This window comes from Rhinatrema bivittatum, chromosome 2, assembly GCF_901001135.1.
Source record: "Rhinatrema bivittatum chromosome 2, aRhiBiv1.1, whole genome shotgun sequence".
Taxonomy (NCBI): domain Eukaryota; kingdom Metazoa; phylum Chordata; class Amphibia; order Gymnophiona; family Rhinatrematidae; genus Rhinatrema; species Rhinatrema bivittatum.
The window spans coordinates 56,910,559-56,936,242 of record NC_042616.1 but is presented as its reverse complement, the minus strand read 5'-3'; the positions used below and the strand labels follow the sequence as shown (position 1 = coordinate 56,936,242).

General features: G+C 39.0%; 1 protein-coding gene across 1 annotated transcript in view; it reads right to left on the bottom strand.

Moving 5' to 3' along the window:
- SCAP (SREBF chaperone) overlaps positions 1-25,684 on the bottom strand; it is a 248,292-nt gene that overhangs the window by 118,180 nt on the left and 104,428 nt on the right. The window contains exons 7-10 of the mRNA XM_029588196.1: positions 25,217-25,389; positions 18,225-18,351; positions 9,702-9,814; positions 2,197-2,291 (exon numbers count right to left, since the gene is read on the bottom strand). Coding sequence (XP_029444056.1) covers positions 2,197-2,291; positions 9,702-9,814; positions 18,225-18,351; positions 25,217-25,389 — 508 coding nt within the window. The remainder of the gene's footprint in view (positions 1-2,196; positions 2,292-9,701; positions 9,815-18,224; positions 18,352-25,216; positions 25,390-25,684) is intronic.

The following is a 25,684-nucleotide window of genomic DNA, read 5'->3' as shown; positions in this document are numbered from 1 at the left end:
AGTATTGATCTTAAATAAGGTACCACTCCTATATTGGGACTCTATTTACCTCTATTAATTTCAATATGCCTCATACCAAGAGGAAGGCGAAAATAAAGCCTTCTACTGGTACAAATACAGATACAATGCAGAGGACTGTTTCGGAGTGGTTAAATTCACCCCAAAATTCCCCCGTAGAGGGCGCCGCTTTAGGGGAAGAGATGGAGCGGAAACTCCCCCTAATGGCGAATGACATCACACTTAGTCCGGGGGCGCCTGAGATACCAAATCCACCAGGTAGAAATGGGGATAGACCCCAAGAGCTACCAAGTACTCCCCAACAGATTAGAGAAAAACAAGACATACTACAAGTGTCTATTATATCCTCTGAGATGGAAAGCCGAGAAGTACAAGAGTTTGCACCCAATCAGGGTAGTACACCCAAAAATGGAGAACATATGGAACAGAAATCATTGTATTTAAATCAAGAAAAGGAGAAGAGTGCCCATAAAATAATGATGAAACCTGGTACTATTACTATGGAGACTCTTTGGACTTATATCGCTAAACTTGATTCATCAATATTAAAATTGGCTGATGTGGTACAAGAAACAAACATCATAGTTAAGAAAAATTCTGATGTATTAGAGGGTCAAAAAAAACAGATTCTCACTATTGAAAAGAGGGTGGATCAGGTTGAAAAAATACAAAATTTGCAAATTAAAGCCAAAGATGAAATTCAAAAAAAGATTGAAAGTTTGGAGAACTTTACGAGAGCTTTGAATTTACGGGTCATCAATTTTCCTAAGATAGAGAAAATTAGCCCAGTAGAATTATTTAGGTCATATGTTCTTCAGGTATTAAAACTGCCTGAACAATGTTTACCAACTATAACGAAAGCCTTTTTTGTAAATATGAAGGTAACAACTAAAGATGGTGGAAAAGGCTTAAATGATCAGGAGATTACAAATAAGGGCCTAAATGAGCAAAAAACTGAGGTAGAACCTTCTTTAAATTTATCAGAATTCTTAATGAAGTCACAAGAAGAAATTCAAATTGATAATAGAGGTACAATGCTGGTTACCTTTGCGTTTATCACTGACAAAGAGAATACTTTAAAGTATTTCCTTAGAAATAGAGAAAAACTATTTTATGGGCAAAAGATCTGGATTTATCCGGATCTGGCTAGATCCACACAAACAAGGAGGAAAAGATTCTTAGTATTGAGGAAAAATGTAATAGATGCTGGGGGGCAATTCTTGTTAAAATATCCTTGTAGATGCCTTGTGAAACTCAAAGGACAGAATTATCAGTTCAATAACCCTGATCATCTTAGAACACTGTTGGGGAAAGAGGAACAGGCAGTAAGTAAATAAAATGGGGAGAAACCTTATATTTCAATTGGTATATTGCATTCGAGCTGCTCAGTATGAATATAATGCTTTTCTTATTTTTCTTCATGATATACAGTTTATTGTAAACAATTTATACCTAAGTTGATGTTTACTGAATTCATTTGTCTTATGCAACATTCTGTAATTCTTATGCAAGTGATACTTGTATGTATTATTTTTAAAAATTGATAAATAAAGAATTAAGAAACAAGAATTTCACTATGTTTTTCTTATTTTTGTAAAAGAATATAGAAAAGAGATTTACTGTGATTACAGCTTTTCTCCCTACCATTGTGACACAAATGCTGCAAAATCACAATTCACATTACCTTCTCTATTATATTCATCCTAATAGAAGTCTGTGATATTTCCTGCATTTTGAATTGATATTTATATAGTGCTTTTAACTGAAGGGTGCAAATTATAAACATGACCAAAGGCAAACTGCATTTGAAAACCAAAAACAACAGATCACAAGTCCAAGGAAGGGAAAAACCAGACGTGATTTGAATATGGAATGACAGTATACAAATAAGTAAATACTATGAAAAGAACTGTTAGAATAGATCGTTGGATCGTTGAAAGGAATAAATGTGGGCAAGGCATGCTGATAGGAATATGGCACTGAGATGGAATACTGCAAAGAGTGATGGGTGATTTATTTCCTACTTTTCCACTCACAAACACTCTCACCCAACTCAAGTCAACTTATGTCAACTGTAATGGGAAAGCTCACACATAGATATGACTTCATGGACAGAAACTATACTTCACCGAACATCTCCAGTTTGATTACATGATCCTCCCCCTGCCCACTAAATACCTGGATGGCAGGTACCAGCGTGAAATAACCAATCAGAATTATGCCAAGTTCTGTGGCCATGTTCTTCATAATAGACCAACTCTCATTGCTCAGACCTAGGAAGACAGAGAGAAAGCACAGATATATCAGATGTTTCAAAGTATTGTAAACCGCTTTGGTCGGCATTTAATGTTGGTAAAACAGTATATAAAACCATTAAATAAATAAATAAATAAATAAATAAATAAGAGTCACCTAACCAAGGACTGTAAAATTCCTCCACAACTTACTCACCAGGGCAAAATGCACTCACCATGTACTCCTGTCTCCTGCCCCCAACAATTTGATTTGGGCAGGGGCAGCAAGAATATATGGTGATAACATTTATTCTCTGGCAAGTGCACTACCCCTTCTTTGTTCCCATTGCAGCTTGTTTACTTTCACTCCCATTCCACCCAGATGCAGTCCTCACACTCTCCTCTCCTGCTTCCATCTGGACTCAATATTCCCTCCTCTTGGACTCCTGATCAGGGTAAAGACACCTCTACTGTTATCTTTTCCCGGCCTTGGATCAGGGCCAGAGACTATACTGCCACCTACTTCAGGAGATAAAGAAAATGATGCTTCCTTCGCTTGGGGCCATCTTACCAGTGGAGAAAAAGCTGCTTACCTGTAACAGGTGTTCTCTGAAAAACATCTGTTGGCACCCTCACAGAATGTATTTCCCAAAGCTTTCTAAAGAAGCCTTGAATACCTTTCTGAGCATGTGCACGAGTTACCATGTGCCTCAGCTCTGAAATTAAGCTACTCAGGTCAACTCCAAAAGGGAAGGACAAAGGGTTTGTAGGACTAGTGAATTGCTGTCTTCAAAGAACACCCATTACAATTAAACAACTTTGTTTTCTCTAAAAGACAAACAGTTCACTGAAGATACAATGATGGGACTCCCTAGCTTAGGGCTGTCCTTACCAAAAAAGGAGGAAACCAAAAACCATGACTAGGGCAGAAAAACTGATTTTGATGGGATTTAAACTCTGTTTTTTCAACAAGACGATAACTCAAAATAAAAATGGACCCTCAAAGAGACACAGGAGAACATACTGTCCAAATCTGCTACTGTGTCGAGGGTCTCAAAACAAGAGTGCGATATGAATGTCTGAACAGAAGTTCATATCACAGTCTTGCATATGTCTTCGACAGAGGTTGATCTCAGATGGGCCACTGATGCAGCCATAGCTCCAACACTGTAAACATTAACATGCTTTACTAAGGCAAACCAACTTGGGCATAAGCAAAGGATATGCAATTTGTTATTCACGCGGTCAGGATTCTCTTTGAGACAGTAATCCCAAGCCAACTAGGGATCAAAAAAAAAGAGCTGGGTAGACTTTCTATGAGATTTAGTCCAAATAGAAAGCAACAGCTCTTTTACAGTCTTAATATGTGTGAGGCTCATGATGGGAGGCTTCAAATGAAGCAAATCCTAAATAAATCTTACAACTAAAGATTATGCAGATATTGGTTTCCTTCTATATAACAATGGTATGTGCTAGCTGCACCAACCTAAGACTTGGTTTTAAATCTGAGATATGCAGAAGGTATTCAAGCAGCTATATAATGTGACCTGGTAGATCGTCCAAAGATTTATGCATTTTAGGAAGGACATATATAGTTGAAATCACTGGATTGTTGATCTTAAGAAAATGAATTTCCTTATTTGTAAGAAAGCCATCTAATTTCCCAGACTTAACCTCTTTATATATAGACCTCTGGATTGTTGATGTGATGTCACCTTTCAGAGGAAGTTAGCATGATGTATCTTAAAGCTGTCCATTTCTTTGACATTGTCTGCTCTTTTATGTATGTGGTTTATATTTTTTTTAAATATTTTTAGGCTGATGATATAGGTATATTTATTATTTTTTTATGATGTTTTGATTAGAACAAGAAAGGATTTGCAAATATAAATTACCCCTGATGCAGACATTTAGTCAAAACAGTCATGTTAGATGTTTTGGATCAAATGATTTGAATTATATGATTGTATTCATTTGTTAACAATACCTATTTATATAAACCTATAGAACAATATTAAATTAGGTTTTTTTCTATCTATTCTGAGTTTTTATCTTTTTTTATTTTTTGTTTTATTTTCTTATTATTAATTATATATATTTTTTTTAATTATATAGGTTCTGTGTACCGCTATAGATCCTTTGTTATTTATTGTGGTTAACTTGCCTCTAGGTGTTTGGTTTATTTATTTAGCCACATTTGATTTTCCGCCATTCGCGTTTCCATCATGGTGGCATACAATCTATAAAATAATCAAAACATATGTATAAAACCAAAATCTCTTGAAATATAATGAACTATTTAAAACCGGTCTACCCATCCATGACCCTAAAAATTGTCTTTGTAAGGCAGATTCAATAACTCCCACACAACAGAGTACATACCAGTCAAGCTCACTCAATGGTCGGGGTAAATTAAGTTTTGTAAACAAGTCAAAGCCTAGTTAAGTAATTTTGCTCTTCTTTAACTACCAGAGGCAACTTGTTCCATAGTGCTGGATCATAGTTGCTAAATGTACTGTTAAAAGTTAAAGTCAATTTAATCCTAATAGATGCTATAATCTAACAACTGCAGTTGGGATAACATTAATAGCTGAACAGGCACATATTTTGATAAATTAGTCAGATATTCCTGGAGGCCTCTATGTGGATAATGTAAAACCAAGGTCAAAATCTTGAATTTGATTCTGGCCTCCACTGGTAGCTAATGAAAGTTTTACAAAACTGGGGAAATGTGTTCAAATTTTCTAGATCCTAACAACAACCATGCAGCAGTATTTGTCTTGACAAGGACAATATGACTGGCAAACTGATTTCAGAAAATCCTGAGTGTGTAGTATATGGGCCTTAGCTCCAGAAGATTGATATAAATCATTTGCTCCTGAACAGATCATCTATGTACATTCCACAGCCTAGGTTGTACACATCTGTGTTTAATTTGAAGCTCCAGGGAGGAAGATTCAGAACCAATGTCAGGAAGTATTTCTTCACGGAGAGGGTGGTGGATGCCTGGAATGCCCTTCCGGAGGAAGTGGTGAAGACCAGAACTGTGAAGGACTTCAAAGGGGCATGGGATAAACACTGTGGATCCATAAAGTCAAGAGGCCGCCAATGAAGAGTAGGTGACTCACCAGAATGATGGCTACTGCCTGGAGACAATACCCTTATTCAATAAACATACACATGGTTACTGTGACTCCAACATCACTCTAAGCTTCAACAGCAAGAGGAAATGTGGAAAAAAGGATTTGCACTCACAAAGACGGGAGTAGCTGGCTTGTTATGGCGGTTACTACCCCAAACCAAATAAGCCTGATACTTCACTTTCAATGCATATCCAGCATAGTTCTCTGCTTCAACGGCATGGGAGAAAGACTGATACATCACGAATTTCCAGCATAGCTCTCTGCTTCAACGGCAGGGGAAAAGAAAAACTGATACTTCACGCATATCCAGCATAGCCTCAACGGCAGGGGAGAAGAAAAAAGGATTCGCACTCACAAAGCGGGGAGTAGCTGGCTTGTTACGGCGGTTACTACCCAAACCAAATGTGCCTGATACTTCACTTTCGATGCATATCGATGCATATCCAGCATATCCAGCATAGCTCTCTGCTTCAACGGCAGGGGAGAAGAAAAACTGATACTTCACGCATATCCAGCATAGCTCCCTGCTTCAACGGCAGGGGAGAAGAAAAACAACCAATTAGGGCTGTATAACATAGTCTGGGTAAAAACAAATAAGCATGGGTGTAGCTTGCTTATTGTGGCGGTTACTACCCCTACTACCCCTAACTAATCAAGCTAGATTTCACTTGGATGCAGCTCCATCACCGCTCTCCACATTAATGGTGGGGGTGGAAGGGAAATAGAACCAAGAGCTAAGAGAAACAGATAAGTATGAGAGAAAAAATGAGTGAAGCTTGCTGGGCAGACTGGATGGGCCGTTTGGTCTTCTTCTGCCGTCATTTCTATGTTTCTATGTAATACAATTGAGTATGGTTGAATTTGGAAGGATATGCTCTTGGCCAGATTTAAACGAGAGAACCACCATAGCAGTGAGACTAGAGCTTCTCCAGTACACAATATAATCCTACAGCCTTTGAGGCTTGGTTCCATTGGGCCATCATATGGAGATGTGCCATGGGAATTATATAGGCTGTTTAACCATAAGGCCTAATAGCCTGAGCCAATGTTGCTGACTCCACCTCACTTCTTCCACTACAGATATTAAGTCTGTGATTCTGCTGGCAGGGAGGAAAGCCATGGTTCAAGCTGTGTCTAGCAGAGTCTCCATGAATTTCAACTGGGTTCATTTATAACAAACTCTAGCAACTGCAGTACCCAAATTTTGTAGCACATGGATTAATCATTGCTGCCTATGAGGTACCCTTGAATTGTCAGTCATCTAGATAGGAAAACATATGCATCACTATTTTGCAAAAAATGCAATGACAGTCGAACATGGTAAACATCTGCACAACTGATACAGGGCCAAAAGGCAGTATGCAATACTGGAGGTGTGCAGTACTACAATGGATTGTAGAGACTTCCTGTGACCAGGATATATCTCTGTATGGGTATAAGCATTCTTTACATTCAGAGAACACAGCCTGTCTCCCTCATTTAGGAGAGGATAATAAGGACCCAGGGCAAACACCTTGAACTTTTCCATTTTTAAATATTTGTTCAAGATCTCTAAGTTTAAGGTGAGACAGCATCCTAATTTTCTTCAGGAGCAGGAAGTATCTGAAATAAAACTTCCACCCTTTCTCTTGTGATGGAACAAGTTCAAATGTTTTGGCCTGAAAAATGGAAGAGATCTCCAAATTTAGTAATTCCAGGTACAATAGGAGAGTTAATATTCTCCTTGGAGGCAATCCTGTAGAATTTCCAAAAGATGCAATCTTTAGTTTTCCAACATAATCCAAATGACACCTTCGATCAAAGTTTATTATGGCCCAACAATCTGCTCGAAACCTAAGCTTCCCTTTGACAGGGATTTTCTCCAAAAAGGAAACCAGTGTGCTGGCTATAGACTCTGAATCTGATCAAAAACCCATGCCTAGTTTTGACTGGGTAGTGGTGTGGGTCTGAGTTTCTGCCTTCATAGCAGCAAGGCCTGAAGCTCTGTCACTATGATAATTCGGACCTTGGAAGCACTTTCTCAAGTGGAAAAACTGCCTCCTAGCCTCCTGGGTGCAGAGGTCGTCTCAGAGGCAGTACTAGAGAGCCTGAAGTATCAAACGATGGTCGCTGAAGACTTCAACAATCTGCTTAACTATCTCCAAAGACATCCTATCCAGTACAAGGCATGTCAGCAAGCCTTTTCTGCTTGCCTTCATGTAAGTTAGATGCCAACAGGCATGAGCATCTGCATGCATCTACAGCCACTGCAGAGTTGTCAATGTGTTATGCCCCTTACCTTTAGTCTGAATTGTCTCTGGCATCATGCAGCATCCCAAGAAAATGGCTGAATTTCCTGCAGATTCTGAGCCCTTCTTATAGGCCTTGCTGTTTGGAACATGCCCAGATGACATCACTTCCTCCCTACTATAAAGGAAGCTCAGAACTACCACCCAATGCCTTCACAACAGGTCTCCTGCTTGTCTTCAGCAGTGCTACTTGCCAGCATTTCTCTGCTTCTCCCTGACTGTTCCAGTCTGTTTCCAGTTCTTTCTGCTCCTCTCCTGGTTTTGCCTCAGAGTCTGTTTGGTCCTTGTTCCTCTCTCTCTCTGATCTACCCTGGATTATCCCTGTTTGAATCTGCTCTCAGCCTGCCTTGATCCCAGACCAGACTGTCTCTGCCTTGCTCTCAGCCTGCCTCGACCCTGGACTGGACATCGATTCTGTCTTGACCTCAGCTTGGGCCACCAGAACCTGCGGGCTCAACCCAAGGGGGAGGTGGTTGGCTAGGTGGAAGACTTCAGCCACGGTGATTCAGCTGCTAACAGCTGTGCCAACTTAACAGCAGTCCAAGAGCTCAAGCCTCAGCTGGCATGATAAATGCAGTCTCAAAAGTATCAAATGATGAATAAGATGATTTTTGCCCTTCTTGCTCTCAGCTAACAGTGAAAAAAATTCATCATGATTCTTCTTAGGAAGACATGCAATGAATCCCTATGCCCTTTCCAAAATAGTATGCAGGTAATGAACCATGTAGGTCTGGTAAGATGCTTCACCAGGCGGATTGCTCAATACTCCAAACGGAACTCTGTGCACAGAATGACCAGTTCAATCCCTTGCCTCCAAAGCTCCTTCTTGAAGACAGCTGATCCAAAGAGTTGGTGGGACTCAGAAGGACTTTCAAGGTATCCTAAAAGCATGAATCTAAACCTCTGGAAACCAGTATACTGAGTGTATTAAATGGGAGACAGCACTTCTCTCCATGTGCAGTTGCTGTGGAGATGGGAATGCACACTTAATAATCCTCCCCTTCTCTTGATCTTCTCAAGGAGATCAGCACAGATGTAGTTCTTTGATGGGCCTTCAGCATCATTTCTCCTTGGCTCTGAGATTGAGTGCTTAGAATCTGATACTCAGCAAGAGCTGAGAGAATGAGAGCGGTTTTATTCTTTGGGCCTATCTATAGGCTTTGGTACTAAAGAGGTTGATGCCTTCTTCAGCAGCTCTACACCTCCAGTGGTTGGTGCAGCTCTATAATCCTTATGCATCATCACTGCTTTCGGCACAGGCCCAGTGGAGTCAGACTTCTTAACTTCTTGCCAATGAGAAACTTTATAGCCCTTTGCAAAATCCTGAAGCAGAAGCTGCAGTGGGATACATCATGAGCCTCACTCAGACATCTGTAGCAGGTCTTATGATGGCCAGTGATGGCTGGATAAACAGAGGGGGGGGGGGGGGGGGGAAGGTTTCACTACAAAGGTCTGGAAAAGTGTTGTGTGTCAGCAGTGTTGGACGACATCACCACATGTATGTGTGTATGGTGACCTGCTGATCATTAATGAAAATCCACTTGCCTCATGTGAGTGGATTTTTGAAACGCAGCATTTAATTGTTAGTACACTAGTTCTATTAGAAGTCCAAAAGCTTGCTTCTAGGCATTATTTTACACAGATCTTTTTTCCTGGGGCTTGGATACTCTTACTGGGTACACAGATAACGCCCCCTTTTTTTTTTTTTTTAAATTATATAGCTGGTGACATGACTATACAATCTGACATTGCCCAAAATTAATTTAAATAACTTGTAGGTGTGTGGTTTTTCACTGTGTGTGTGTATATATATATATATATATATATATTTTATCAACCCTTGAAAGTATCACTAAGTGATTTCCATTAAGAAAAGTATTCCTTGCTCTTTTAATTTCTTCTTTACTATAATATATCATCTACATAGAGGAGGTAATTATAAAAGGCACTTCTGCAGGTAAAGTAAATCTTTATATGCAGAAATGTCTCTTTAGAAAATTGTGCAATCAATCTCTTACCTTGTGCAATCCGGAGTTTTACTTCAAGGTCAACAGGTGTTGAGACCACAGATTTTGTTAGAACCAATACATTCTCCAATCCAATTACCACCACCAAGTAGGGGAAAATCTCTCTGTGGAAAAACATAATGCAAAAGCAGATCCAAATAAGTTTCTTATTTGCAATGAGTGTTGACTGGAAAGCAGGATAATCAGCCACACAAATGAGTGATGTCATCTGATGACACAAATGTGGAACATTTCTGAGATAATGCTGGGAAGGCCCAGGTGGCTTTTCAAAGGCATGTGCAGAAATTGCTGTTTAGTGGCAGTTGTGCAGGATCCTCCTCAGTCCTACATAACAGAGGAAGAAAGTAACTCCAAGAGGAGGAGGCTAGAAACGTATAACTGAATATCCTGCTGTCCAAGGTAAGAAACCTAGATTTCTCTGAGAACAAGCAGGATGAAGTGGCAATAAGGGATGACATCCATGAAAAAGGGGAGGTTAATAATAGCACCAGCAAGAAAAATTGCCAATGGACAGGAACTTTTTCTTTTTAAATATGGAAGCATGGCTAAACAGTGCTGCGAAAGAGACTATCAAAGCCAAAAAGTTATCTTTTAAAAAATGTAAAGTAGTGCCAAATGAGGAAAACAGGAAGGCAGGCACATAAGTGCTGCCAAATTAGAAGTGGGGAGATACCCATGTCTGTACGGAATGTTTCAGAGGAACCGAATCAAAATCAGTGTGACTTTAGAAGAGATACTAGAGTAAACAGAAACTAAATGGTAGCAAATCATCAGGTCCTGATGGCATTCTCCCCAGAGTTCTAAAGAATTCACATATGAAACTGCAGATTTACTGGTAAATCTGTAACCTATCATTCAAATCCCTTCTATTTCTGAGGACTAAGAGTAGCAAGTGGAATATCAGTTTTTAAAAAAGGCTCCAAGGTTGACCCAAGTAAATGGAGTCTAGTTAGTCTGATGTCAGTGTAGGGTAAAATGGTAGAAGCTATTGTTAAGAATAAAATTACTCATATAGATACACATGGTTTAATGTGGAAGAGCCAGCAAAGATTTAATAAAGGGAGGTTTATCTTACTAACCTATTACAATTCTTCAAAGTTATACATAAACAAGTGGATAAAGATGAGCCAATTGACAGTATACTTGGATTTTTAGGTGGTGTTTAAAAAGCCCCTCATGAGAGATTTCTCAGAAAAATAAAAAGTCATGAGATGGAGGTGATGTCTTACTGTGGATTGGTATATGATTAAAATATAGAAGAAAAAAAAAAAAAAGAGTAGGACTAATTGATCAGTTTTTCTAAAAGGGAAATGTAAATGGGGGGGGGGGGGTACCCCAAGGATCTGTACTGGGATCAGTGTTTAACTTATTTATTAATGATCTGTAAAAGGAGGCAACAAGGAAAGTGATCAAATTTGCAGAAGACAAAAATATTCAAAGTGGTTAACACACCCACAGACTGAAGCATTGCAAAAGGACCTTGTGAGACTGGGCATCCAAATGGCAGATGAAATTTAATGTGTACAAGTGCAAAACTAATCACTTGGGGAAAAATAATCCTAACTATAGGTACACAATGTTGGGTTACTTATTAGGAGTAATCACCCAGGAAAAGAATCTTGGACAATACATCAAAATCCTCATCTCCGTATACAGCCATGGTCAAAAAAGCAAATAGAATGTTAGGAATCATTCTGAATGGACTAAAGAACAAAAGTGAATATTATAATGCCTCTGTATAGATCGAGGGTAGGCAACTTTAGTCCTTGACTGCCACAAGTCAGTCAGTTTTCCAAAATATGTACACTGAATGTGCAAGATATATCTGTATATACTGCCGCCACTGCATGCAAATGCTTTAATGTACATGCACTGTGGATATCGTGAAAACCTGTCTGGCTTGTGGCACTTGAGAAAATGGAGTTGCCTACTACCTGGTATAGATCTATGGTTAGCCTTTAATATTGTATGCAGTTCTGGTCACCCCATCTCAAGAACGATATAGCAGAACTAGAAAAGGTACAAAGGATGACAGCAAAAATGATAGAAGATGGAAGGGCTTCCTTGTGGGGAAAAAAAGCTAAATAGGTTAAGGCTCTTCAGCTTTGACAGAAGGGATATGATAGAAGTTTATAAAATCATGAATGAGGTGGATCAGGTAAATAGGGTAATAGGCAGATCATGTCAACAATTATTAATTCCATACATCTGATGAGAAAACACATATATTCTAAAATTAACCCACTCAGTACTTTCATCTATTCAAACCTTTAATCTTTAACTTGTTCCCATAAATACAAAAAATATACAACAATGCATATTATATTACAGCATAATCAACCATATACTTTTTCACAGACTAACATTATAAATATCCACAAATGTATGAAGCACCATATGTAGCAGTAAAAGAACCCAACACATTATATTCCCACATTCAACATTTAAAATCATAACCCCATTCATACCTAACCACATTCACACCCCCTCACGTTCACCAATTAAAACATAAGCATCTATATAAAAAAACTGATAAATGTACAATTCTCTTATTTTAGAATTAAAACATTGGCATCAATGTCCACTAACTCATGGAACTGTGCTCAAAACCTTTTTTTTTGGTGGGGGGGAGGGGGGAAGATTAAGTTTATCATTCTAAAAGATATGAGAATTATTGCAAAAGGAAACCAAGATATCGCCTTATAGGATGTTTATGAAGATTGGCTCAAGATGGAGATTTCAGTTCGTGATGTGTGTGATACTGGGACACTTTTTGAGCATTATATGATAATGGATAAGAAAATAAAAAATGCGTTATTTTTGTCCATACTCCTTTCCAGAACAAATGTGTCAGTGAACAAAAATATATTAAAAGTGATAAAGTAACATATGGAAGTGCAAAAGTGGCACCGTGAGACTCAAAGTTGAGGAGCTAACTAAAAGTAGATAAGGCAATGGGGCCTCTATTAGACAGGGACCAAAAATGCCAGTTAAGCCTCTAAAAACCTGAACCACTGACTGAGCTGTATAAATTGTGAAATTCTAGGATTTGTTAAGCTTTTTGCTTCTCTTTTCTATTAAACTCTCTGTCTTCTCTAGAAACCTAAACCACTGTTTTTTGTGTGCTAGTGAATAGTCTCTGAGGTCCTCAGGAAATCTGCGTTACTGAGCTACCTATATTACATTCCACTGACCTTTTTGAGCAACACCTGGCAGAGCCCCACTGACCTAGGGCTGGAATGCATGGGCAAAAAAAAAAAGTACGCAACATGATGATTGATGGATGGGTATTGGTGAGAAAGTCAGACAAAGAACAGATATTCTATATAAAACACCTTATGAAACCAACACTTCAGTACTGTGGTAAGCAAGATGTTTCTGACGTGCCAGTACTCCAACGCTGAAGTCCTAAGAGTTCTGGATTGCTCCACTGCTGAGATTCATGGGACGACCTCAGGGAAGTAGGCAGATTTAGTTTTACATTGTGTGTGTATATATATATATATATATATATATATATATATATACACACACACACACACACACATAGATAGATATAGATACAGATATATTCTTTTGTTTTGATTTACTTATTCTATGCATATACTTTCTTGTATCTTATTTTCTATTACATTTGTATTATTTTTTCTTGTTTATGCTCTACCTTATTCTTAGGTGCTTTGCAATTTTTATTAGTCTTGGATTATTATATATACTAATTTACTGGAACAATAAATGTGAAAAATCAGCTAAGCAGTATGAAGATATTTTCTGTTTGCCTGTGGGAATTAAAAAAGAGAAAATGACACCTAGTGACCTTAATTACTTCCATGAGAGGGCCGAATAGGATATATCTGAGGGTACAGAAAATAGTTTTTCAAAGAAAGGGTGGTGGATGTCAGGAATGCCCTCCCGGAGATGATGGTATAGACAAACTTGGTAACAGAATTCAAAAAAGCTCAGGATAAACACAGAAGATCCCTAATGGCAAGATGATGATGATAAAGCAGTGGAGTAACATGCATGGTGCAATAGTACAACAGCAATTGGCTTTCATGAAGGCTGGCTGACTGGCATAAAGGGACATGGTTAGAACCCAAACTTCAATGAGCATGAGGCCAGATTTTACTCAAAAGCCTCATTAAACTTGGTGGATGTGGGGATTATCACAAAATTTAGAAATAAGATACAGAAGAAGACCTGAGTGTTGGTTTAAGTACTGGTCTTGTAAGAAGCAAACCTGAAGGCCTGAAAACGCCTGCTAGCAGAAGTGACAGAGGCAGAATTTGGGCATGTTTCAGACAGATATGGAAAGCAGTGGTGGGAAGAGGATTGAGAGGTCTGACAGAAGAGATGAGGAGGAGGGAATTGTTATTGTTGGGTTGCATATGGGAATTTACATGCACATTTATCAAAAACATTTGAATGTCAACTGGACAGACTGATGACCATTTTGGTCTTATCTGTCATTATTTACTATGTTATTGTATACTACTACTGAATACAGGAAGCTGCTTAAGTAAACATTAAAGCATACCTTCTACCAAAGTGAGGCCCTCTTCTCTTAAAAGACAAGAATATAAAAAGCTTAGGAATACTTTTATGTTTTATCATTTTATGAATACTTTTAAATAAAAATGTTTGAAGCTGCTCTGTGTCCTGCTTTGTTCTCCCACTGGTGGACTGAGTTACAGGTCCACTGAAGTATGGTAACTAAAGATCAAATTTGTCCAAATATATTAGGGAAGTGACCCTCCTTTCTAACTTTTCCCTAATGAGGGAGGAGATTCTGATTTAATGCCATGTGTCCTCAGACATGCAATTAAATCCATTATTCACAGCATAAATGCAAATTAAAAAATATTTTCTCCTTCTCATAAGAATATACATGCTATAATAATTTGTCTTGATATTTTTCCATTCAGACTAACTCCTCTCTCTTTTCATAGAATGAATTTACACAATAGAAAAGCCCGGACCAGCCATTTTGGCTTTTCCTTCTGTGCAATCCCCATTGTATGGGGTGTAAATATGGACCATCAGAAAAGGTGGTTTGGCTCAGCTCATAAGAGTTAATGTAATACCCTATCTCCACAGCATCCACAAAATTCAGCACAGCAGGATTATATTAAAGTATCTGTTAACATGCAGTTTAGGAGAAAGCAGACTTTAAAAACAAGCAAACAGATTTTTCCCTTGAAAAAAAATGTTCCTTCTCCCTCTCCACCTCACAAAAAAAAAAAATCTAACAAATCTCTTATCAAACTGTCCCTGAGCACTGACCAATGAGTGGTCTCAGGATGGCAGTACCAGTGCCAGAGTGGGGCTGACTCAGCACACATCAGGAATGTGAATGTCAACAGCAGGAGGAGCGCCATGTCTCTATAAGCACATGTGAACGTGCATCGGAGGATGACGAAATGACAGGCAGGCAGGCAGGCAGGAATACCCTTTCCTCTTATTCACAAAATACATTTTTTTTTTTAAATACTTGTTAGATTTTTTTTTTTTTTAATTTCTTGCATTAGACATTTGTGTGCTCATCTTCCCTTCCCCTACCACAGATGTGGGGGCTGGAAAAAAGATGCCAAGGGGTTTTTTTTTTTTTTTGCTACTCTGAGGCACCTACCTATAAATTAAAAACTGGCCAAGGATCTGAAGGGGCGACCAGAGTTTTTCACTTCATATCTTCCTTTCTCAATGTGAATTCTCTCTCGCAGTATAGATATATTATGAAACATTTTGATCTGTAAACCATAATAGCTTAAAGCAGTGCTTAACACAGACTTCACCAATTGGTTTGGGAGGGTTATTATACATATAACTTGTTCTAAAAAAAAAAGTCAGCTATCTTTTTAGTTTTTCATTCTTTTCAGCGTTCATAATACAGAGCATTGCACCCAATTACATACCCATGAATAACATATCATCATAAGTAAGGTCTATCTGGGTCACTTCTTATATTCAATATATCACCAATGTACAAAGCTGTTCCCACTTGTGACACACCAAATGTAATCGGACCATCACAAGAAGTGCTACCGGTCAACCGACCTTCTTTGCTTTATACATAATCATCGGTCCTTACAATGTTCACATTTTTTGCTGCATATAAAACTTTTTTTTAAAACATATCCACACACATATGCTGCCATTAACGCTCTCTGACATGCGTGGTATTTTGAGTGTCTATTTCTGCATTAGGGGCTGGATATTCATCATTCTTTAAGCAGCATTTAATCATCCATTTTGAGACCTCCTCAATAATTAAATGCTGCGTAAAAATTATCAGAGAGCGTTAATGGCAGCATATAAGATGTGTGTGTGTGTGTATATATATGTGCGTGTATATGTATATATACACACACATATATACATACACACACATATATATATATATATACATACACTAGCTGTACCCGGCCATGCGTTGCCGTGGCTCAATCTGGTTTAATTTCACAATGCGCATTAGCTCTGCTCCGGCCGTCCCAACTCCCTCCCTTCCTTCCCCGGCGGTGGACAGACTGGCTCGGCGACTCTTTTACCCTTTCCTCCTCCTGTGTGTAACTGTCTGGCAGTCCATACTCCCTCCCCCCCTTCCCCAGCGGCAGAGGAACGGGCTGAGCCATGGCTCAGTCTGGTTTCTCAGAGCGCGTTGCCATGGCTCAGTCTGGTTTAATTTCACAATGCGCATTAGCTGTGCTCTGGCCGTCCCAACTCCCTCCCCCCCTTCCCCGGCAGTGGACGGACTGGCTTGGCGACTCTTTTACCCTTTCCTCCTCCTGTGTGTAACTGTCCGGCTGTCCCTACTCCCTCCCCCCTTCCCCAGCGGCAGAGGAACAGGCTGAGCCATTTCTCGGAGCGGCGACTCGTCTGCCCTTTTCTCCTCCCTTCCATGACACCCAGCACGTAGCACAGAGCTCTATGGTCCGCATATGCTCTCCACTGCGCATTTGTGGTTCGTCAGTCAGAGATAGCGTGTGTTGCTTTTACGTCCAACAGATGGCGCTGTTTTTCCAAAAAAGCATGTCTTTACCTGTCACAGGTGTGACATCTATATAATACAGGTATATAAAAACGCGCAAAATCGAATGCAACGTTGTGTCAAATTTCAAAGCAATCTGTGAAGAACTTTCGGAGATTTAAGATTTTGAACAAACGAACATTTACATTTTTATTTAGATAGATATATATATTTTTTTTTTTTAAGTTTTATATGCAGCAAAAAAGATATAAAAAGAAAAAGTGAACATTGTAAGGACTGATGATTATGTGTAAAGCAAAGGTCGGTTGACCGATCGTGCTTATTATGATGTTCCAACTATATTTGGCATGTCACAAGTGGGAACAACTTTGTACATTGGTGATATGTAGCATATCAACATGTCACTGCTTCTCTATGGCAGGAAGGATCAATAGTGGCTCCATCACTAATACTTCAGCACAGATGTATTGCATAACTACAGATCACAGAAACTCAAAACCAGCAAAGTTTATCTTCATGACCTTCAAATAAATTCAACTTTGTAAAATGTGTATTGTAGAATCCAGCCAACAGGTTGCTATATCTATATTTTTGAAGAGTTAAAATGTAAAGAGCATTATGATCTTGCATTTATTTATTTATTGTTATCTGCTTTGAGAATACATTTTTTTAAGATGAGGTATCATATTCTTAATCTTTTATTTAGTTTATTATATCAGTCACATTGATTTTGAATAGTTTTACAAAATGGTTAGTTTGATCATTTATTTCATAGAAATCAAATCATTAGTACAATTACAAAAATGGTGTAATTTGGGTGTATGTCTTCAGCATGTGCTATCCCTCAGCCATTCTCTTTCTGGATAATCTGAAGCATTGCTTCACAACCCTCAAAAGGGAAAAAGTGACAAGCCAGGTTTGTTTAATGAATGTCTGAAGCGTGCCCATAAAATCAACTGTTTAGTAAATGGGATTAGTTTCAGCTGAGCTGATTTTTTTTTTTCAGCAGCCAAAGTATCTTGACTGACCCAGGACAAGAACTTTTGGCAACAGCTCTAGGATTCCAGAAATGCAAATACCCCTCACGTCAGCAAATGTCAAAATAAACAAATATGTCTAACAAATCTCCCCATGGATTTTGTACAACTATTCATGCTCAAGTAACCAATTTGCATTCTCTAAACAAATACAGCAACAGCTAACCTGTCAACACTGGCAATCAAAACCAGCATCCTTTTGGAAACTGTATTAGCATAGTTTCATATTTTTATAGTACAATTTAATTTCAGACTATTTCAATTTTTTTTTTTTAAAGCTTTAGTTCTACAATTCTAGCATTGTTGGATTTCATTTTAACATTATTGCAGTAGCGGAAATAACATCAGACTTTTAAAAGAGACTGCTTTCAGTTAAATTACCACAAAAAAAAAAAAAAATCAGATTTTAAGCCTACTAGCTATCTCAGACTCCGACACTATCCCCCTCCCCCTCTTCGGAGCCTGGTAGCGCCTCTGGTCTAGGATACATACCCTCCATTGAGAGTTGGCGTCAGGCCGAAGAGCGTGCAAAGACCTACAGACATAAGCAGCGAGCTGAGGACTGTCACCACTGCAGCCAGTGCCAGACCCCATTTTGATTTCACCAGGTCGATCTTTCCTGCAACAGAAACACCAGTCTCCATGAAGGTCTGCTCTTACCTGAGACCCGTTCTTGGCAGGGGTTTAGTGAGCAATAGGGTTCACAAGCATATCATTTTCTGACTTCTGGCGGGAAGCATGAACTCACTCACCCCCCACTGAGGCAGCGCTCTTGTGTGTAACAGTGGTCAGTCAGATAAGCCTTCAGTTCAGGCTTCACAGACAGGAGAGAAATAATTACTGCCAGTCTGAACACCCTCATCTTTACAATAAAAAAAAAAAACAAACCCACACATACACACACACACACACACAAATATATATATATATACATACATACACACACAAATATATATATATACACCCACACACACACACACACAGAAGATATCCACAATGAATATATACATGAGACAGATTTGCATGCAATGCCTCTACTGTATGCAGATATCTCTCATGCAAATTCATTCTGGATATCCTGAAACCTCTGGCTTGTTTGAGGCTCTTGAGGACCAAAGCTGACCACCCCTGCACTAGGGAAACCAGTAGAACCAAATTACAATCCATATCATCACACTGACACAGGGCAGGAAGTTCCCCCAAGGTAACAAGTCGCTTAAGGTCCCACCCTACCAGAGGCAAAGTTTACATCTGTGGTTGGCTCAACCTTCCCATGGTCAAAACTTTTGATAGTGCAGGTGTGATTTACTTCAATTTATTTAATCTCTGAAGGTTTAGCACACAGTTTATTGGTTCCTCTCCACCTACAATTTTTCAGTGAGAAAACAAAGACCCATGAATTTGAATCTTCCCTTTTCTACCAACTTTCCGGGTGATCTTGAGAAAGGCATTTTATCTCCCTGTGCCTATAGTGTGCAGACAGAGGAAGGAGTGGTCAGATGATGGTGCTCTTTTGAGCCATGCAGCCAGATTCTTCCCATGGGTCACCCTCTCTCATGTTCCCTTTTCTCATCAACTATATACTCCAACTCTACTCTTTTAAGATCGTAACGGATACTGAAGATAAATGGGCAGAAATATGTAGACACGTCTTGTTTTGTCTTCTCTTGGAGCTCTTTCTTTCTTTAACCTCCTTTTGTGGGGTCCAACAGTTCTCTCGCCTCTCTCCTTAGCACTAACAAGCAACCATGTGTGTTGGGCTTACTGTGGTCTACTTCTGAAGCAAAGAGCTGGAGCCATGGGGAAAACAGGAATACTCCATTTAGCACTTACGCTCTATTTATTGTAGTTTCCACATGCAATTTACAACTACACCTTATTTCTATAGCGCTACTAGTGCTAAGACAGGCAAGTAACTACTGTGCATGAGATATATTTACACACAATGGAGGTAGTGCATGTAAATTTATTTTAGGAATATTCGTTATGGATATCCTGAAAACCAGACTGGTTTGTGGCCCTCGAGGACCAGAGCTGGCCATGCTGATTTAGAGTATATATAAGCCAGAAAAAACAATTACAACTAATGAATTTTATTCATTAGATTCTAAAATGAACTTTTAACTTTGTATCGCTAGCTCATCAGATGATACTACAGAAATTGATTCAGAAAGCTGATCTATTGTATTACACTTTGCAAATTGTCTAGTCTATCCAATAAAGACAGCATCAAAATCATAAAAAGAAATCTATCACCACCTAAAGTAACCCAAAATTTAGTCATGTATTAAGATAATTTTATGAAAATCATCACATACAGTGCTGTGCACGACTCAAGCAAAAAAGGTTATATGTGTTACGTTCAAAATTTAACATGCATGTTGAAAAGCCACTTACCGAGCTATGCACTAAATTTTAGCATGTACATGCAAAACAATTACCTCCATAGCATGTGCAATGTAACACAGTAATATAGTAATGATGGCAGATAAAGACCAAATAATCCATCCAATCTGCCCAGCAAGTTGCCCATGGTAGTAACTGCTGTTCTGTGCAGATTACCAACCTGCTTTCTGTTGAGGGTAGAGCCTGCTGCTCCATGCAGCTTACCCCCATTCCTTCCATGAAGGGTGATCACTGCCACTCCATGCAGGATACCCCTTCTTTTCTTTTAGGGGTAGTCACTGTTACGCCATTCAGGTAATCCCCATGCACCCTTTCTTTATTTCTATCATCTAGCTTCTAGAGATTTGCAGTCCTTATCCCATGCCCTTTTCAATTCATTTACTGTTTTTGTCCTCACCATCTCTTCCGGTAGGGCATTCCAGGCATCCACTACGCTCTCCATGAAGAAATATTTTCTGATGCTGGTTCTGAGTCACCCCCTGAAGTTTCATTTCATGACCCCTAGTTCTACAGTTTCCTTTCCAACAGAAAAGGTTCAAAGCTCATACATTTATTTCATATTTTTTATATACTGCCCATGCAGGTGCAATGAGTGGTGTTCAACCTTGAACAATACAAACAAACAAAATACAACATTAGCACATTTGAAACCAAAAAAATGTAAAATAGGTGATATATAGTCATAAAAATAAAAGACAAAATAAAGTAAATTAAAATAAAAATAAAATACAGTAAATAAAACTAAGCACCTGGATATGTCATCTCATGCCCTTTTCTCGACCAATCTCTAAGGAAACAAACATGCCTTGACCTGTTTATGAAAAGTCAAAAAATTTGACTCCAACCTAATATCCAGAGGTGCAGCATTCCAAGTTTCAGGCACCCAACACATAAAAGGCTCATCTATGATTAACATTTTACGAACCTCATCCACCATGAGCAACTGAAACAAGGCATCAGTCTTTCAACAAGGGTTGCATCTGGGGGTAAAACTGGAGACTATTTTCTTTAGATAGTTTGTCCCCTCTCCCGGGGCTACTTTAAACATTAAAGTCATGACCTCAAACTGTGATCTCTCCTTCATAGGGATCCAAGGAAGTTGACATAAAAAAGGTGCACCACTCTTTGATGGGGGCAGGAATAAATAAATCAATCTTCCAGCCATATTCTGAATAACCTGTAAGCGCTGAATCTGTTTACATGGGAGCCCAATCAGGAGTCTGTTACTGTAATCTAAAATCGGCGGCACTAATGCCTGAACCACAGTGCAAAAGGCTGAAAAACTCAGCATCCCCCATAATTTCCATAACTTATGGAACTTACAGTACGACCTAGTGACCATATTAGAAATTTGAAGTTCTAAAGAAAAATCTTCATCCTTTACCACCAACAAATCCCTCACACAAGAAACTCTGTCCAACACCAACACCATAATCTTGATCTTCAAATTATGCTGAACATTAGCAGATCTGGAGATATACATCCACTCGGTTTTGCTCTCATTAAGTACCAGTTTATTTATGTCCAGTCAACAAACGATCTCTCTCAGACCAGCATTGACCCCATCCAAAGCAGTGATTGGATCAGTGCTGACTGGGTACAGTAGCTGATCATCAGTGGCATACAGGAAGCCCCCAAAACCTAAACCCTGAATAAGCTCTCCAAGAGGCCTCAGAAACATTAAATAAGAGATGAGATACTTAAGACAGACCCTTGAGGTACTTCACAGTCAACAGAACCAGCATCAGAAAATATGCTGACATATACAACTACTGATCTATTTGACAAAAAGGTAGAAAGCCAATCCCCAATTTCTGCCATCTACTTAGTAAAAAAAAATCTGATAGACTACCAAGTCAAAAGCACTTGACAAGTATAAGAGAACTAAGAAAACTGGAATACCTGCATCTTTATATCGAAAAATGGTATCTGTAGAGCCAATACAATCTCAGTGCTATAGCCCTTTCTGAAACCAGACTGGCAATCATCCAGCCCATCAATTTCCTCCAAATATGAAGACAACCTCATACAAACAAATTTCTCAATTATTTTTGACAGAAAAGAACTCTTCACCACAGGATGGTAATGAGCACAAATTTCCTTATCAAGAGTAGGTTTATTCAAAAGGGGGATTACCTTCATTTGATTCAGCTGCATTGGCAAATAACCCTCCTCCAAGGACCATGTCACAAGATTCAGGAGCCGCGTGCACAATTCATCTGGAAGCTTTTCCACAAGAAACAATGGACATGGGTCCAGCCCACATGAGGTGGCCCTACAGGAAGCCACAATCCCCTTTAGTTCCCACACATCCCACTGGTAGAAAAGAGTCCAGTCCCACCTCTCCATACCCAACAGAGACCACCTGATCTGACTGCAAAGCCACCTCACCCCGGCCTCCTTCTCCCCAGCTACCCACACCTGCCGTTGGAGTCCAGTAAATTTTTCCATCGAAAACCTACAAGAACTAACACCATGCAATGTGTCCATAATTGTTTCACTAGAAAAAAATCTTCCCCAAAGCCATCAGAACCAAATGAAAGATTTCCAGAAGCCTATTCTCGGATAATTCAATCTGGACCTCATAAGAATACTTTTTGGCTTGGCAAATTTTTGAATAATATGAATTAGCTGATTTCCACCAAGCAAGTTTATCCTCCTACCTATAGGATTTAACCCATCTCTTTTCTAACCTCCTAGCTTCCTTCCTACATCATTAATACCTTTCAAGTATCTGAAGGTCTGTACCAAATCTCCCCTGCACATCCTCTCCTCCAGGATATATATACTTATATCCTTCAGCCTATCCTCATAAGTCTTCTCATACAGACCCCACACCATTTTAGTTACGTTTTTTTTTGGACCGCTTCCATCCTATCTCTTTTGAGATACAGTCTTCAGAACTGAACACAGCACTCCAGGCGAGGCCTCAGCAAGGACCTGTACAAGGGGACTATCATTTCCTTTTCTTACTGGTTATTCCTCTCTCTATGTAGCCCAGCATTCTTCTGGCTTTAGCTATCGCCTTGTCACATTACTTTGCCACATTCAGATCACCAGACACTATTACCCCAAGGTCCCTCTCCTGATTGGTACACATTATTTTTCACCCCTCATTGCACACAGCTCTTTTGGATTATTGCATCCCATATGCAGGAACCTATACTTCTTGGAATTGAATTCCAGCTGCCAAACCATTCTTCAAGCTTTCTTAAATCACTTTTCATTCTCTCTATTCCCTCAGGCATGTCCATTCTGTTGCAAGTCTTAGTATCATCCATTTTTATTATGTTAATGCTAATTTATTTATATTTTTATGTTTTCTAATTTCATCTTGTTTTATCTTCTTGATGCTTATGAATGTATCTTTGTAAATTGCCCCGAACTTTGGAGGGTGCGATCTATAAATAAGTTTATATAAATAAAATAAATAAATAGACAAACTTTACCTTCTATACTCTTGGCAATGTCACTCACAAAGATACTGAACAGGGCTGGTCCTAAAACTGATCCTTGAGGCACTCCACTTAACACTGCTCTTTCTTCAGAGTAGGTTATTTTTACCATTACATGCTTTCTCCTGTTCCTCAACTAGTTTGTAATCCACTCCACCACCTTGTTGCCCATTCTCAAGTTTCTCATTTTATTCATGAGCCTTCTACGCAAGACCATATCAAAAGTTTTGCTGAAATCCAAGTAGATCACATCAAGCATTCTTCCTTGATCCAGTTCTCTAATTTCCCAATCAAAAAAATCAATCATATATGTATGACAGAACCTTATCCTGGTGAATCCGTGCTGAGGGATGCAGCATCTCACTGGATTGTAGATAGTTCACTAACCTTTCCTTCAGCAGTCTCCATTAATTTTCCCACCACTGAGGTAATGCTAAGCGGCCTGTAGTTTCTAGCCTCCTTTCTGCTACTGCTTTTGTGAAGGAAGATCACAACCAGTCCTGCGGTACCATGCCTGTTTCCAGGGAACTATTGAACAGGTTTTTCAGCAGACTTACCAGCACTTCTCTGAGTTCCCTTAGTATACTGGGATATACTTCATCTCCGGGGAGATTCCATTTCTAAGTTAGCTTGTCAGTCCCACAATACAGCAATCATCCTGTGGATTTAATAATTTTCCCTCATAGTGTTTTAGCACTAAATTGCATGTGGAAGCTACACTTAATAGCGTAAGTGCTAAATGGAGTTGTGCGCAGTTATCTTTTCCCCATGGCTCCAGTTCTTTCCTTCAGAAATGGAGCAAAATAAGCCCAACACACATGGTTGCTTGATAGTGTGGAGGAGAGAAGTGAAAGAGCTATTGGACCCCAGAAAAGGAGGTTAAAGAAAGAGACAAACCTGACAGCTCTGTTTTCAATTTCAGTAATGGTCCTGAAAGAATGGAGTTAGAGGATGTCGTTGATTAGAGGAGGAAGCATGAGAGAGGGTTCTTGAGGATTGAAGTTGGCTATTTCTGCTCTAAGTTATGGCATTTAATTTTTTTTCCATCTTTTTTCTAATATGGCAAGCAGATATTTAATTTCCATGGACAGAAATTAGAACTTGATAACTATCTTTTTTTTTTTTTTTTTTTTGCTGTGCATTAAGAAATTTAATTGTATGAGCTTTAATGTATGTCGGATGTTGACGTGTTTATGCAATATGTGATGGAAAGACTGAAAATACAATAAAAAGAAAAAAGCTCCCCCTTATACACAGTAAACCAAAAAGGGGCACAATTGTTTCTTTGAGTTTCTATTCTAGATCTCCTTTTTGTCATAATATATTTTAATTTTACATTTCTGCACATTTTTAGATTTAAAAGGTATGTATGTGTGTGTGCGTGTGTTAAAAGCACTTCAGCTTTATCCCATCTCTGCATCTTTCCTGTCAGTCTCTACAGTAAAGCCAAATGCAAAATTGTCTGTCAGGGATTCTGCTCACAAGATAATGAGGAGTCACTCCAGACAACTATACCCTTTTTCAGACCCAGTCCCGTAAGACTTTTCTGTATTTCTTATACTTGGCACCCCTTTGCTGTAAGTGAGAAGCTGAGGGGCACAGATACCCCCTCCTGAAACCTACGTGTGGAGAAGTAAATATAGGCGAAGAGGATGAAGTAGGTGGTGACAAGAGGGATCAACTCAGCAATGCCTATCTCTTCCTTGAAATGGATGTGGACAATATGCTCATCGCGCAGGGAGCAGTTCGTGCTGGGGTAGAGCTGCTTCAAGCGGGACCGCAGGCTGCTCAGGAACCTGAAAGAAGAGGACACAGAGGGACAAGACACACACACACACTTAAAAAATGTTGCAAATGTTACTTTTAAAAACTGTTTCTAGCTAGTGTACGAGTTCCGGTAATCACATGGATGCCGAAGAAAACTAGATTTTTTTTTTTTTTTTGCAAGTTACAGTATATTTTATTGCAATGTCTGGAGAAGGGAGGTTAAGACCAAGTGTCCACAGATGACCAAAACAGTCTCTCAGTCTTGCTAGATCAAAATGCAAATAGCAGATTTCACAAATAAAAACTCTTAACACTCAAAGGAAC